At 43.2% G+C, this 16,505-nt stretch overlaps 1 protein-coding gene across 1 annotated transcript in view; it reads left to right on the plus strand.

Moving 5' to 3' along the window:
- The window catches only part of CFAP54 (cilia and flagella associated protein 54), a 2,749,537-nt gene that overhangs the window by 671,704 nt on the left and 2,061,328 nt on the right, over positions 1-16,505 (plus strand). Inside the window, exon 19 of the mRNA XM_044087198.1 lies at positions 12,312-12,914. Within this exon, the coding sequence (XP_043943133.1) occupies positions 12,312-12,914 (603 nt within the window). The remainder of the gene's footprint in view (positions 1-12,311; positions 12,915-16,505) is intronic.

Consider the following 16,505-nt stretch of genomic DNA (forward strand, 5'->3'; position numbering starts at 1 on the left):
TCCGAGCTCCAAGCTCCTCCCCCTTACCCATACAACACTGCACCCTCCTTTTAATCCCCAGATCTCATTTGCCGCGGCTTTGCCAAGCACGGGATTCTTAGAGCTCCAGGCAAGTTTAGCAATTTTTTTCTTCAAAATTCTCTTTTAGTCTTCTTTACTTGGTGTGTGAGTGTATTTTAATACCTTTCTACGGGTGTTCCTTCTACCTAGCCTTTATTTCCTCTTTACCTTTGGTAGTTTCTCATCCCTTTGTAGGACCCTATTTTTCCCTCTTTCAGGTGCGCGCGTGTGGCTGTGTGTGTGTCTTTGGTATGGCTGAAAGCCACAAAGTGACCTTTTCTAAATGCTCTGAGTGTGGCCATAAGCTGTCGCCAGCAGATGGTCACACTCAGTGTGTGATTTGCTTGAGGGTTACGCACCTTTCCTCGGGCTGCTAGATTTGTGTGGCCTTTAACCCTCGAGCCTTAAGGGATAGGAAGAACAAGCTGATTCTGGCGGGTCTTCTACCCGCGGAATCAGCTTCTTCTTCCCTTTCAGTAGCGACTGGCCCTCTTCCCCTGTCTGGGACTCACCCTCCCACCTTGAATCAGGGAGAATGAGAGTCCAAGAAAGATAAAAAGAGAGAGAGAGAGAAAGAAGCCACAAGCAGCAGGCCGAATTGGACCCCTTGGCCCCTCCCGTGAAGGTGGTCTCTTCTCCACTAAGTGGCCAAGCCTTCCTCTCCACGGCTCTGTTCACCACGTTTCTCCCCGGAGCCGGAGGAGGAGACCCGACCAGCCTTGAGGTCGTCGTGTTGGCCCTCCTGGCCGGCGTCGGCAGCTTCCTCTAGGTCTACTCGAAGCATTTTGGAGGCAGATATCGACCGGATGATGTGTCGATTTTTGCAAACTCAGCTTCAGATGGGAGTGTTGCTGCTTGCCTCCCATCTGGGGGGAGTTCAGCTCCACTGTTCACCCCGATAGCTCCTTCTCCGATCCACCACCGGATTTCGGAGTCTTCGGATCCGAGGAGCCCCAGAGTCAGGGGGTCGGCGCCGATGGTTATTACTACCTAGACTCCGGCCATGCCCTCGAGCTTATTGGATCCGCTTTCAGATCTGAGCTCTCGGAGCAGAGAGCTGGGTGTCAGATCCGAGGGGGTGTGTGTGTCTTCGGCTCCTTTGCGGTCAGAGCACACCATCCTCTCAGGTCCGATCGCATTGGCTTCAGCACTGATCCCCTCATCGAATCCGAGGGCCCCGACCACCTGTCTTAGAGAGGTCGGTTTCCCTTCGACGTTCGATGTGGTGAATTGGGTTCTCTCTGGAGGATAGAGACCCCTCACTCTTTCCTCAGGGACTGCCCCCACTCCCTCGCAGCTCAGTTTGTCCTCCATCATCCAGTCCCCCCAGGGACAGCCTGTGTCGTTGATGCCCAAGCCAGTTCCCTTGGAGGAACATGAATCTGTGGGTGAGCCCCTCTCCGACAGTTCCCCAGAGGAGGTCCCTCACAAACGCCTGTGCAAAAGGAGGCACTTGGACTCCCCCGAGTCCCACACCGAGGATACCGATTTGGAGGAAGGGGAGGTTTCCCCCAAATCACCCCCGACAATGTCTCCTTTGGAGATATTATGGAAATACTCTGCCAAAGGGGGGGGGTGGTCCGCCCTAAAACCCTCCTCGGACGAGTCGGTATTCCTGGAGGCATTTGACACAGGCCCATCTACCTCTTGGGTGTCCCCCCCGGCTGACCCCCTGGTCGACCTGATTACCACCAGGGAGTGGAAGGAGCCGGACACTGTAGAGCCGATACCTAGAAGGCCCAATAAGGTTCTCAGTCCCCCTGCAGACAGAGTTTCATGGAGCAAAGGTTCCCCGGTTGATGCCATGGTGGTGGCGGTGGCCACCAAAAAGGAACTCTCCCAGGAAAGTTCTTCGGTCCATCCCCCTGACAAGGAGTCTCGGGCAATGGACCGTATTGGAAAGCGGACTTTTGCTTCAGCTACCTTTTCTATAAGGGCGCCAAATTACTTGGCCCATGTAATCAGACTGCAGTGTGACTTGGTCAAAGAGTATGCGGAGTCTCCCCCAGAGTCCATGTCAGCCGAGGATAAACAGACTTTCTCGGCTCGTTTGGCCACTCTCAAGTCAGTGTCCAGTACTTCTATGCGCTACTTTCCCATGCCACGGAAGGAGCCGCTAGAGCTAGCTGCAATTTCTCGGAACCCTTCAAGGCATCCTTCGCGAATGCACCCTTTGATGGGTCAACCCTCTTCGGGAAGACCGTCTGGGAGACGCTGGTCCAGAGGGAGAAAGACTGGAAAACGCTGTCAGCTGTCGGAATATGCTTCTGTACCCCTCAAAGGTCCTTCTCTAGGAACCAGCGAGGGCAGAAGAAGATGTGGTTCCGGAAATCTCAGCAGGCCCGGAACGCTCAGGACTCCTTCTCCCCCAGAGGCAGAGGGGGGGATAAGGTGGACACCGGCCCATTGGCAGAGGGAGACCAAAGAACTTCGGGTCATGGGAACCCTTTTCCCAGACCTGAGGTCTTGCCTGACTGCTCCTCTCTGGAGGCAGTCGGGGGGCATTTTTTGAGGCACCTGGCTCAATGGGAATCCATCACAACAGATCGCTGGGTGCTTCAGATAATATCCAGAGGCTATTCAGTCCCCTTCATCAACAAGCTCCCTTACTCAAGACACCTCCCAGATGTCCCACCCAGTCAAAGGGAGGCCAAGGCTTTGGAAATAAAAAACTGTTAGAAAAAAGAGACATCCAGCATGTGCCCCCAGACCAGTCTGGATCAGGCATCTACTTCAGGTTCTTTCTGGTGCCAAAAAAGACGGGGGACTTAAGTCCGATTCTCGACCTGTCAACAATGAACCTTTTCATTGCCAAAGAGAAATTCCGGATGGTGACGATTCAATCCATCCTGCCCCTCTTGCAGGAGGAGGACTGGATGTGCTCCATAGACCTCAAGGATGCGTACTACCATATTCTCATGGAAAGACGGTCCCTGAGGTTTCTCCACTTTCGGCTAGGAGCCAGTCATTACTAGTTCAGGGTCCTACCCTTCTATCTCACCACAGCCCCCAGGGTGTTCAGCAAGGTCATGGCAGTTGTAGCGGCCCACCTGAGGCTCCAGGGCAAACAGGTCTTCCCGTACCTAGAGGACTGGCTCCTCACCGCCTCCACCAGGCATCTACTTTATCTAGCCAGGGATTTCTTCCTCCGGATGTCACCCCGGTTGGGGATAACCATAAATGTCAAGAAGTCCTTCCTCCAGCCTGTTCAAGTGTTAGACTTCATAGGGGCCAGGATAGATACCCTCCAGGCCAGGGCCTTCCTAACGTCAGACAGACTTCACAGCATGACTTTGCATGTGTTAGCCCTCTTTCAATCCCCTGTTCCCCCAGCAGAATTAGTCCTGAGACATTTGGGGTCCATGGCGGCAGTGATCAATCTGATTCCTTATGCTTGTCTGCACATGAGGGTTCTACAGTGGGCGTTGCAGGTCCAGTGGTCTATTCTACACCACCCTCTAGACTTCCCGATTCCCCTCAGCAGGGTTTGCAGGAACTCCCTCATGTGGTGGCTTTAATCTCGAGCCCTTCGAGAAGGACGACCTTTTGTTATGTCACCACCCCAGGCCACAGTGACCACGGATGCCTCCCGCCTAGGGTGGGGGGGGGCATTGTGCGGGCAGGACTGCCCAAGGCACGTGGACTCAGACCGAGACCGTACTGCATATAAATGTCCTGGAGATGAGGGCAGTCCTTTTGGCGTTGCAGGCCCTCCATGCCTGTCTTCCTCCCGGGACTATTGCTATCCAGTCAGACAATATGTCAGTGGTCTCGTATATCAAGAAACAGTGGGGAACCAGGTCTTACCCCCTTTGCCAAGAAGCCATGACAGTTTGGGAATGGGCGATCTCCACCAATCGCTTCTTGTTAGCAACGCACATTCCAGGTTGGTCCAACATAATGGCGGACAAATTGTGCAGAACTATCCTCTCTCCTTACGAGTGGTCTCTGAATCCTTGTGTAGCGGAACAGATCTTCCTCAAGTGGGGTCAGCCTTGCTGCAATCTCCTCGCATTGCCTTCCAACGCAAAGTGCAGTGAATTTTTCGCTCTAATTCCTCCTTTGGGAGAAGCTCCCAGAGACGCTCTAGTCCATGTTTGGCCACCCGGTCTTCTTTATGCATATCCTCCACTTCCGCTTATGACAAAATTTCTGCAGAAAGCTCGCTGGTTGGGGAGCAAGATTATCCGCATAGCCCCATTCTGGCCTCGTCAAGTCTGGTTCCCCTGCCTGCAGTCTCATCTCATAGCTCCACTCTGGATCTTGGTTCCCATTCCAGATCTGATTTCTCATCCCTCGGGAATGGCTCCTCCGAACCTGGACAGTCTCAAGCTCTCAGCTTGGCTAATCCAGTTCCCCTAGTTGCCAGGACTCCCGGTATCTCTTCCCGAGTCAAGTCTATCCTGGTGGCGGCACATAAACCCTCTACCAGGAAGATTTACAGTAGCAAATGGAAACGTTTTTCAATTTGGGCTTCACAAAAGAACTTGGATCCTTTCACCGCTCCTGTTTCAGTGGTATTGGAATTCTTGTCTCATATTTTTCAGCAAGGGGCCAGCTCATCTACTGTGAAGGTTCAGCTGGCTGCCATTTCCCATTTTCATATTGGGGACAACTTTGGTTACCTCGCTGCTTCCAGAGTTTGTAAGGCCTTTCTAAAAGGCACTTTTCTTTTGAGACCTCCTGTTAGAAATTCATCTCCGCCGTGGGATCTGACCTTAGTTCTTCAGGCGTTAGTTGCACCTCTCTTTGAACCCACAGCTTCCATTGATCTGAAGTTCTTGTCATGGAAGACGGCTTTTTTGTTAGCAATTACTTCAACCAGGAAAGTGTCGGAGCTTCAGGCTCTCTGTATCAAACCTCCATACCTTGTGTTTCATAAGGATAGGTTATCTCTCAGGACTAATCCCTCCTTTCTCCCAAAAGTTGCTTCCGAGACGAACATTAATCAGTTCATTAATTTGCCTGTCTTTTCCCCAAATTTCCTGAATAAAGGAGAATATAAACTTCATTTGCTGGATGTTCACAGACAGTTACATTTTTATTTGCACAGGACGGCTGTCTTTCGTAAATCTGATCAACTTTTTGTCTCCTTTGCTAAGCCTTTTCTAGGGAAACCAGTTTCTCGCCAGGTGGATTTTGAGTTGTATCTTACAAGCATACAGAGAATCTGGCTTACCAGAACCAATGGGAGTTCATGCTCATTCTATGCGTTCTATGGCAACGTCTGCTGCTTTCTGGTCTAGAGTTTCCCTGGATGACATTTGTTCAGTGACTACCTGGGCATCCTCTCACACCTTTATCTCTCATTATAAACTGGATTTGGTGTCTAGGGGAAGGGCTGCCTTTGGCTCTACAGTGCTCCGGAATATCCTTCCTTAAGGGTCTCCCAAGATTTGGGTAGCTGGGGTCTCTTATCCCACAGGTTGCTGATCAAATGAAGTTAACTACTTCAGATAAAGAAGTTATGTACTCACCATAACATTCCATCTGAGTAGGTAAACTTCATTTGTCAGCAACCGTCCCTCCCTCCTTCCCCCTGACCTTCATGGTTATTTAGCTGAGCTTGAGGTTTGGACTTATGAGCTTTAAAACATAAACAAGGTTCTCTCGGAGAACCAAATAAGGGAATGAGACCGATAATAATCCAAATGTTATCAGAGTCACTTTATTCGAAAGCCACCAAAAAAAATCTTTAACGCTTTACACTGATAATACGTTTTCGAACGTCTTCCTCAGAAGCCAAAATCTTAATCAATTGAACACCTGTCTTTTATAACACCTTCAATTAAAAAATGTTAGCCAATAAAAGATTGGTATGAATAAAACAATCAGAACAAATAATTAAAGCAGAAAAATACGTCTGTCTGTTTGTATTAGCAAAACATTCTGAAACTTTAAAATGTCACAGCCATATATACAAATTAAATACTTGCAATTTCCACCTATTATATTAAAATACTTTAATTTAGGAACTGTATAAATAATGTTTTTTATACTGTGTTATAGTACTGATAAAAAATATATAAATCTATAATATTCTAAAACTGTAGTCTGCTACCATCTGCTGGAAAAATGAGGACATAGCACTGGCAATCATACTATAACTTTGTTGCTCTTAACTTGAGTACTGGGAGAAGGGAAAACCATATCATTCAAACCTGGCCCTGCTGTAGCCTCCAAGGTAATCTGCCAGAATAATTCCCTTTCGAATAAAGTGACTCTGATAACATTTGAATTATTATCTGTCTCATTCCCTTATTTGGTTCTCCAAGCGAACCTTGTTTATGTTTTGAGTGCTTTTTTGTTCGCTTTTTCATCTCCTTTCTGGTTTTTACTTATGAGCTTTACTTTGCCCTTGAGTCAGGTGTCTCAGGTTGTTAGTTGTTTTGTTATTATGTGCAGGTGGCAAACGCGATCTGAGAATTGGAAGGAGGTTGCAGTGTAGTATGAGTAAGGGGAGGAGCTTGGAGCTCGGATCTTTTTGCTTGGTATGCTGCCGGCTTGGATCCATGTCGGATCCATAACCCACAGGTTGCTGACAAATGAAGTTTACCTACTCAGATGGAATGTTATGGTGAGTACATAACTTCTTTTTACATTGCCAGGACAGTGTGCGTGATCACCCTATAGAGTGTGGATGTATCATAATAGTTGTACAAGTGTGTTTGTGCAGAATAATCTCTTATCACTCTAAATTACATATGTTATATCAGAGTCATGGGATTACTGGTGGTATTATTCTGATATTGTCCATGATTGTGGTTGCTTTCTTTAATGTTGTCCATGAGCCTTTACCTGTGTCCTACTTGCTGGAGACCTCTGATGAGATTATACTCATCTTCAGGCAAATCAATTTGCACAGCTTTACAATATGCACTCTACCCCAATTGTATGTCATATCCCTGACAGATGTCCTCTGCATTATTCATGTAAGGATGCTTATTTCACACAGACATCCTCCTCATTGTTATGTCACCTTGTGTGACAGTCGCATAATACACATTTTCACTGTGCAGTCCCTACTGTACCATATAGATATGTGATTGGTGTTACTGCTACAGCCATCTTCCATTGGCATGCCCTCATCTGCTGTACATTAGGTTTCACTTGTCCTGTTTACCTGTGTTCATTCCTGCAATTCATCTTTGTGTCCCTATTCAATACACACACTTCCCCTGAGTGTTTATTGTCCCTGACAGTCCATGTACCATTATAGATCATTTACACAGCTTCAGTACATAATGCCAGGAATGGGATATCACAATACTCTGCACTGTAGATACACTGTCCTGTACTGTGTTTGGACCATATACTTAGCATTCATACCTCTCAACTGTCCATATTTGCACAGAATGCCCAGATGTGTTCCTTATCAAATTTGTGGCTTTCTGCTACATCACTGGGATGATGTTAGGACTGATGTGACTCACTATTACATACATTTGAGTTTCAGAATTCACATCCTTCCAAACATGTATCTTAACACAAATCCTGGTTATTCTAGCACATTTCTATAGGACAGATATTTCAAATATGTCCCTATTTCTGGGTCATTGTCCCCTCCATTATGTTGGCCTTTGTTGAACTAACAGGTTGAGAGCTATCTGTGAAGCCCTGGTGATCATTTTGGCATTCTGTGCAAAACCACGGACCATCAGTGCTCTTATTTAAACAGGAGTGGTATCCATGTTTGCTTACATGGTTTCCTGGCTGGCAACACTATTCATGTTGCACACCACATTCAAGAGAGGTTAGGTGTCTGGTAATAGTGTTGCCAGCCAGGAAACACTATTTATGCTGTGCACCACATTCAAGAGAGGTTAGGTAGCTGGTAATAGTGTTGCCAGCCAGGAAACACTATTTATGCTGTGCACCACATTCAAGAGAGGTTAGGTCGCTGGTAATAGTGTTTCCCGGCTGGCAACACTAGTACCAGCCACCTAACCTCTCTTGAATACGGTGCGCAGCATGAATATGCATTGTGCACTACTGCTCGCCACGCACTACTGTGCAGACATGTAAACTCCATGTAGGGTTTGCACAAAGCCTACAAGGAGTTTATTGAACCTCGGGGTATATTTTTTAAAAGTTTCCTTTCCAAGCACTGGCAAGTGTTTTGTAATAAAAAAATGCATATGAACATCCAAAATCTGCTGTTTTTATCCTATATTTATCTCCGTCTTCAAGAGAATCCAAGACAGAGCTGCTGACACTTTATTTTGATACTAGTTTGAATTATCTAGTGTTTGCATTATATTCTTATTTTAAGGATTCATTTGACTTTTTTGAAAAACGATTAGACTGTTAAATCAAGGGTCACTGCCTTGTCATGAGATTTTGACTACAGTTGTAACATCTATACACCTGCAATTTCACGAGAATTGAGATGTTTACGAGACTTTTTGCCTACAAATGCAGGATTTGAAACCAGAAAGATGTATTTATTTTACCTGTACTTACTTAAAATAGTTTAAAAAATGATTACTTTGTGCTTGGCTTTGTATTTAAAGGGTTGAAGATTGTAGACATGGAGTGGTAATTGCCTTATTCTCTATTAACTTGCTGATGGCCTAATAGGAAAATAACTAGTTATACAGACCTATTTGGTTTAAACAAGTTTTTCTCTGCACAAGTATTGTTATCGTTATTTCAATGGTTTATTTTTTTTCAATAATTTTTCTTTTTCTTTCATGATTATATATGACACAAAAAACAATTCGATCTTTATAACATGACCATAGGAATATATTATACATTAGTGTTAATACCATAAGGTGTAGGTCATACAACACATTTATTAACACTGTTTACACAGATGCTTTCACCATTAGCTCAATTGTTATACAAAACAACACATACAATGTTAATACCCAAACTATGATTAGTCTGTCAAATCCTGTATGAGTTTCTAGGTTCCATTAAGGTGTATTCTTAAGTTGCTATGTGTTTGACTATGCTAATATATTAAAGGTTTCTTCCCAGATTTCTCTGGACTTCATGTTTTGGTTTCTTTTATCCAGTCCATTACTATTTTGTGAGCTAAGAGATGTTTTATGGCTATTTGTTTAAAACCCTCCCAAGATATAGTCAACGGATCTAGCCATTTCAGAGCTATATATAGTTTCATTAGTATAAAAATTATTAAGAGTGTATTTGCTTGTTTTTTGGGGATGTTAGTTGGAAGAATGTGTAATAAGGCAAATTCCCATGTTAATGTTGATGTTTGGTAGCCCATCTTTTGTAACTGTACTTTGAGAGAATTCCATAATTTGTACACACATTTGCAACTCCAAAATACATGCAATAGGTTGGCTGTCTGGTCCTTGCAGTGTGGGCATAGTGGTGACCTTGATGTATTGAATTTGTGGAGGATTGCAGGTGTGAAGTAAGCGTTATTGATCATTAGCTGCGTGTAAGCTAATTTTTTAAGTGGTATGATTTTCAGTGTTAAGCTAATTACTTGTGTTATTTGTTGGTCATCTGTGGAGGGTTTTAGTTTTCTCCAGTAGTTGGGAAAAAAAGCTCCTTCTGGAGTTTAATCTCACTTATCATTTTATATGGATTAATAATAGTTGTCCTTGTTGAAAGAATAGTTTTCCAAAGCAAGTTGCAAGTTTCTGTGTCACTATTGGATATAGTAGTGTTTTGGAGGTAACTGGAATATAGTTCTTTGATTTGTCTTAGTATTATTATGTAAGATTTGGAAAGACTTAAGATAGTCCTAATTTCCTGTATTGTGCAATTAAGATGTGGGAAGATATCTTGGATTGTTTTGTCTTTTAGACGCGGATCAATAGTTTATTTTATTTTTGTGCAAGCTGAAACATCAGACAAATTTGGTAATATGGTATGAGAAATTATAAGCAGTATTAACTTTTATAAAATGTTACAGCTTTAACAGCTAAGAATTATATAGCTACCTTGGAGTTGAGTTTTTATTTAGATGAAAAGACAGAGTTTATTCTAAGGTTCATAGAAAATCAACTGTTTTGAATATGTATTTACATCAAACAAGACATCAATCATCATTCATACTGTAAAAGACGTGCAATGAACTGACAACTGTCATTTTTATTTAGGTTAACATCAAAGAATAGTGTTTATAAATTAAATGATAGAACTAAAGGAGATGTTTATGCTTAGAGAGTATGACAAAGAATTTCTTAGTCATATATGAAGAGAAATGGCTAAATAAAGGTCTAGTAGTTTTGTTCCACTTTTCATGAGGGATGACTCTAGTAATATGTTGGTGGCAAACTGTTTGCATGCAATCATACTTATGCTGCCATTATACCTTTTTCTGTAGACTTATCTGACATCAGGATAATTAAAACTGAAAGACTGTAAATGGAAATAATGAAGCCCTTAAAATGTTTGGAAAGTTCCTTCTTTTGTTAATAAAAGGGGTAAAAATTTGAAGATACTCTCAGAACAAAGGTCAGGCAATGACATGCCTTCTGCTAGATTTACAAACATTTTTGAATTTGGGTTTAGCTTGTATTATGGATTTATTAACTTATGAAAGACGTCAGTCATATTTGCCACAAATGGAGAGGACATTTTCTTTGACTGGTAGGTACACCTGCAATGTATAAGGAGTTGTTTACATGACAGTATGGCATAGTTCTGGCAGCTTCTACATGGGTAAAATCTTGTAGAAGCTGCCATAGAAATCATGTCGAAACTGCCATAGTAGCAAACTGAATGTTGCTATGCCATTAAGAGTAAGGATAATAGTATGCACTTTATAATCATAGTGCATTATGCCATAATTTCAGTAAGTTTATTTGTGGTGGAATTATAGAAATCGATGCTGGGGAAGAAAGAATTTAATAGCTTGGTAGAAGAGCTGAAATGGTAGCTGTTGAATGTGAGTCATCCCTGCAGACTTAATAAATATCATAGTATTTAAATTGTCCTTAAATTTAGACGACTGAAATAGATATTATTAATAATAATTAAACACATTTTGACTTCTAGAAAAAATCTAAGGATTAATAGGACTTCATTTTAGGCATTTATTTGATTATTTAATTATGCATATTCTAAGATCATTATTCAATATGCTTCAATCAATGTCCTTCCATATCAATGTTACAGTATTCTTTACAAGAGGGATGCCCTGCCAAGGGTAGTCCAACATCTGACCAATGTACCAAAACCTCTGCATGTGACATAGGGCATAAAGGTGACATATGGATGTACCATCTTCAGAACTTCTTTGCTGCCAGTTCAACACCATCTTTGATCATCGGTCTGAATGCTCGTTTTTCTGCTGTTAGGGTTTTTTCTTCTTAACTTTTTTATTGTTTGGTTGCTGTTTTTTTGTCATCCAGAAAGGGAAATACCAATGTGGGAGACAGGTTCCCCATAAAGATCATCTCTAGCAGTGTTTATTTTGCTTAGACACTTCTCATGACCATACGTCTTGTAGCAAGGTTTTTGTCAGACATTTGTCCAAAAACCTTGTGCAGTTGGCTCTCTTCTTTAGCAATTTATTTGGAAAACAAATGTCTTAAATCATTGGCTGAAGATACTATGGAAGAATCTTCTTTGCCCGAGTGTCAGTCATCTGTGAAGAAGAAGACTAAGAAAGCTAGGTCAGATATCTCTCTCTCAAGGTCAGAGAAAGCCAAGAGGACCTCTTGGTTTCTTCAGCTGAATTGCTCTGCTGTAATTGCTTCAGAGGCCAGCATGGATCCAGCTTCTTGCACATCCATGGAGGTGTTGCAGACATCTGCTTTGGATGTTCAGGGGGAACCACAGCTGATTATTTCCAGAGGACGTGGGAGTGTTCCTTAAATCTTGTTAAGAGAAGAGATTCCTACTATGCTTATGGAGTGTCATCAGGGGTCAGAGCCATCTAAGATTTTTAGGCTCATGTCCCCTTAAAAAAGAAGCAGAGAACTAAGCACCTTTCTCCTGCTTAAAGATCCTCAAAGAGAATGGCAAAATTTCACACAAGGTCTGTTTAATGCCCTTATGGCTCTGAAGCCTCCTCAGGGGGTTTCTGTTCCTGCTCCCCCTTGGTATTCTATACCTCTTAAGAGGCCTAGGGAGCAGGTTTCATCTGATGAATATGCGGATTCTGATGTGGAATCCCTAACCTATTCTTCTCAGATCCCCTCTCCCGTGGATTATGGTTCTGAGGAGGAGGAATAGATTAGTCCTGACTCTCCTTTTGAGGCGATTTCTTTTGGTGACAAAATTTCCCATATGATGACATTTTTAAGTGGGATTCTACTTAGGTCTCTGATGTTCAGAAAAGGTACAATGAGCTTCTTCAAATGGAGTCTCCCAGGCCTTCTGCAGTCCCTCCTGTTCTTGCTGCCTTGTTGGATGCTTTTTCCACAGCTTCTCAGACTCCTGATTCCCTGAACCTGCTCCTAAAAAAACCCAGTAGATTTTATAATGTGCCTGAGGATTGCAAATGTTTTTATAGGTGTCCCTCTGCTGACCCTTCTGTGGTTTTTGTTGCCTCTGACAAACCATCTAAACGTTTGCCTTCTACAAAGCTGCTTCCCTCTGACAAAGACAAAAGAACTATGCAGAGGTTTGGTAAGAAAGTGTATATTTCTGCTACCTTGGCCTTTAGAGTTGTGAACTACCAGACCCATATGACCACATATATTTTAGCTCTTCTGTCTCAGGCCTGTCAAGTTATTTCATATCTTCCTGATGCTGAGGAGATGACTTCAACTCTTTCTTTACTAAGGGCTTCTTCTCATGTTGCTAGTCATTCTGTTAAACACAGTTATGATGCAGCTGATGCCTCATCTAGAGCTGCTGCTTCTGGTTCTGTTTTAAGGTTTTCCTGGCTTCAACTTCAACCTTTGCCTGATGATATTAAGGTAAGGTGTCTGAATGCTCCTCTGGATAACAAACATCTTTTTGATGCTGCTGCTGTTGAGCTGTTTAAGTCCCTTCAGGAAAAGGGTAAGGATTTACAGGATTTGAAACATATTTTTGTTTCACCTGTTCCCAAGTTTCAAAGAAATTATCTTAATAAACCAACCTTTGTCCACAAACAGTCTCACCCTCCCACCGGGGTAGAGGGGTAGTAGAATGGCTCCACCTGTCAAGTCTACTCAAACTCCTTCAGCTCAGAAGCCTCCTTTTCCTGACAAACCATATGTTGTATGACTATCCTTGTCTTCTCAGTCACATTCCACTCTCTCTTCATCTTTCCATGTCCCTTCCTGTTTAGTTCATGATCAATCCAGATTCTTGGGGTCTTTCTGCTATCCACCAAGGGTATTATATGGTTTGGAAATCTCGTCCCCCCTTTTTGGGCATTCTCCAGCCTTGTCAGAAGCAGCTGCCCTTTTTTCCAGAGGTGCTTCAGGTCCTGGTGTCTCAGGGAACAATTCAGGATTTTCCACCTCCTCAAGGGGGGGGTTACTCCAGAATGGTTTTGGTCCCCAGAAAAGAAGTAACCTGGAGATTCATTCTAGATCTGCCTCAGCTAATCACCTTTTTGAAGGTTCCTTCCTTTCTTTCAGATGCTATCCCTTTAAGCTTTATTTCCTCTTCTTCTTCTTCTTCTTCCTCAGGCTTTTCTGGTTTCCCTAGATCTCAAAGATGTCTGTCTCCATATACCAATTCATCCCCTTTTCAGGAAGTTTTTAAGTTTCTCTGTTGATTCCTTGTATTTTTCAATTCTCTGTTATGCCCTTGGCTTCTCTACTGCCCCAGGGTCTTCAATGCCTCCCTCAAGTGATTGTTTTTTGCAGGAAAAGGGGAATACAGATCGTTCCTTACCTGGATACCTACTCATTCAGGCCTGTTCTGCAGAGATCTTACTTCAGCATTATCACTTTGCTATTTTTCTGCTACAAAGCCTTGGGTTTACAGCAAATTTCCAAAAAACATGTTTGTCTAGGGTGCAGGCTCCAGACGGTTCTAATGTTGGTGTCTCTGCCTCCTCCCAAGGCTTTAACTCTAATTACATTCTTTCAATCGCTTCTTCCTCTGGACTCCATTATGGCCAGGGAGTTTCTAAGGGCTCTTGGATACATGGCTTCCACCATTTCTATGCTTCCTCTGGCCAAGGTTCATATGAGAAAGCTCCAGTGGCTCCTAAAGTCAGTCTGGTTTCAACATTCTCATCATTCGGATTTTTAAATTCCTGTTCTCGCCGTCTCAAGCTGGAACTTTCAGTGGTAGATTCATCAGGTGCCTGTCAATCCGGGACTTCCTTTGGAACCCCCAGTCCCCTCTCAGAAACTCTTTACTGACCTCAGATGTGGGATGGGGGGGGGCTTCTCTGGTCTTCTGAAAGTGCAGACTTTTGGTCTCTTCGACAACAGAAGGACCACATCAGTATCAAAGGGATGAGAGCCCTTTTCCTGGCTTTTCAGGCTTTTTATTCTCTTTTCCTTCTAGGGCCCCTCAAACTCTTCACAGACAATATCGCAATGATGTGTTACGTCAACAAGCAAGGGGAGACAAGATCTTATCTCCTTTACAGACTAGCTCTTTAAGTTTAGGATCTAGCTCTCCAGTACCAGGTGACCCTTCAGACAGTTTACATTCCTTCTGATCAGAACATTGTGGTAGATTATCTGAGCAGGTACATAACACAATTTCACTAGTGGATGCTTCACAGAGACGTTTTTCTGGACATTGTCCACCAGTGGGGTACTCCTCAAGTAGATCTTTTTGCCTTCCCTCAGAACAAACATCTTCCTCTTTTTTGCACCAAAGTCCCATGTCCTCTGGCCTGGAAGGTGGATGCCCTCTCTTTTGCTTGGAAAGGGATGTTTCTTTATACCTTCCCTCCCCTTCCTTTCATACCAAAGGTTCTGTTCAAGATATAACAGGATGCTCCTAAAATCTTTTTGGTGACCCCCTTTTGGCCCAAACAGTATTGGTTCCCTCTTTGTGTGCATTTAGCCAAAGATAATCATCACAAGTTACCTCAGAGGGTGGACCTATTTGCACAGGACAAGGGGTCTCTCATCCATTCCCAACTGTCCACTCTTCAACCGGCGTTGTGGGTGATAGGGTTTTGATCCCTTTTAGGTACCTTTGTCTGAGGACATGCCTTGGGTACTGCAAGAGGCCAGGAAACTTACCACCAAAAAGTTTAATTTTATCCAAATGGAAGAGATTTTCTGTCCAATGTCTTTCTTGTAGCAAAGATTCACATACTGTGGAAGTCCCTTTGGTTCTGTCCTGTTTGTGTGAACTGCTCAGTGCTGTGTCGGCATACTCTTCAGTTAAAGTCCACTTGTCAGCTATTTCTGCTTGTCTACCTTTGACTCCCTCTTTGGTTTCCTAAACAATTTCTTAAAGGCATTCTTCATATTAGGCCTCCCAGAAAGCCTATTCCTCCTTCCTGGGACCTAAATTTTGTTTTGGAAAAACTGACTCCGGCTTCTTTTGAGTCTGCAGCTTCAGCTTCTTTATAGCATTGTTCTTAGATGACTGTCCTCCTTTTGGCACTTACCTCAGTCAAAAGGGTGTCAGAGCTGCAAGCTCTTATGCTTTTCCCTCCTGTTTTGATTTTTCATAAGGACAGAGTGTCTTTTTGTACTAGTCCTTCTTTTGTGCCCAAGGTGGATAATGAGTTGCCTCTTAGTCTATTAATTTGCCCACTTTTTCCATTCTCCATAATCTGCTAGTGAGAAGGTTCTTCACACCTAGGATTTGCATAAGCAACTCAGATCTTATCTGGATAAGACTAAAGCCATTCATAAATATGAGCAGCTTTTTGTTTCCTTTCATTATAAATCTGTAGGTTTGGCTTCTTCCATGCATACCATTTTATCCTGGATATCTAAATCCATTTCCTTTTGTTATTCCTTTCATGGGAAAAGTCTTCCTTCTTCAATTAAGGCTCACTCTACCAGAGCTGTCGTTTCCTCTGGTGCTTTTTCAGGGGCTTGGATACAAATTATATTCTTGAGGCAGCTACTTGGTCTTCTGTGCATACCTTTACCAAGCACTATAAGTTGGATGTTGCTTCTAGGGCTAGAGTTTGTTTTGCCAGGGCTATTCTAAATGGTTTCATTGAGAGTCTTGCTGGCCCTTCCTCCTCTCAACTTTCTTCCTGAGCTTTGGTACTCTCCCTCTTGTAAAGAATACTGCAACAGTGATATGGAAGGATATAGTACAGTTGTGGAAACTCTTACCATAACAGTAGATATCCTTCTCTTCACTGTTGCAGTATTCGCTCCATCCCTCCTCCTCCTGTTCCTTTTCTCCTGCTGGATGTACTTGTTACCTCTTTGTGTCCTTAGCCTGTTGTTTCAACTGGGGCTTTTCATTTCTGAGGATGGTATGTCCATACATCACCCTTATGCCATACACTGTGCTTGGGGAGCATACTTGTTATGTATGGTGTATCTATTAAACCTTTTGTAAGGAATACTGCAACAGTAAAGAGAAGGAGATGTAGTGTTATGGTAAGACTTTACATAACTGTACTTTCTCCTGTC

This window comes from Protopterus annectens, chromosome 11.part0 (assembly GCF_019279795.1).
Source record: "Protopterus annectens isolate FY-2018-M chromosome 11.part0, PAN1.0, whole genome shotgun sequence".
Classification (NCBI taxonomy): Eukaryota; Metazoa; Chordata; order Ceratodontiformes; family Protopteridae; genus Protopterus; species Protopterus annectens.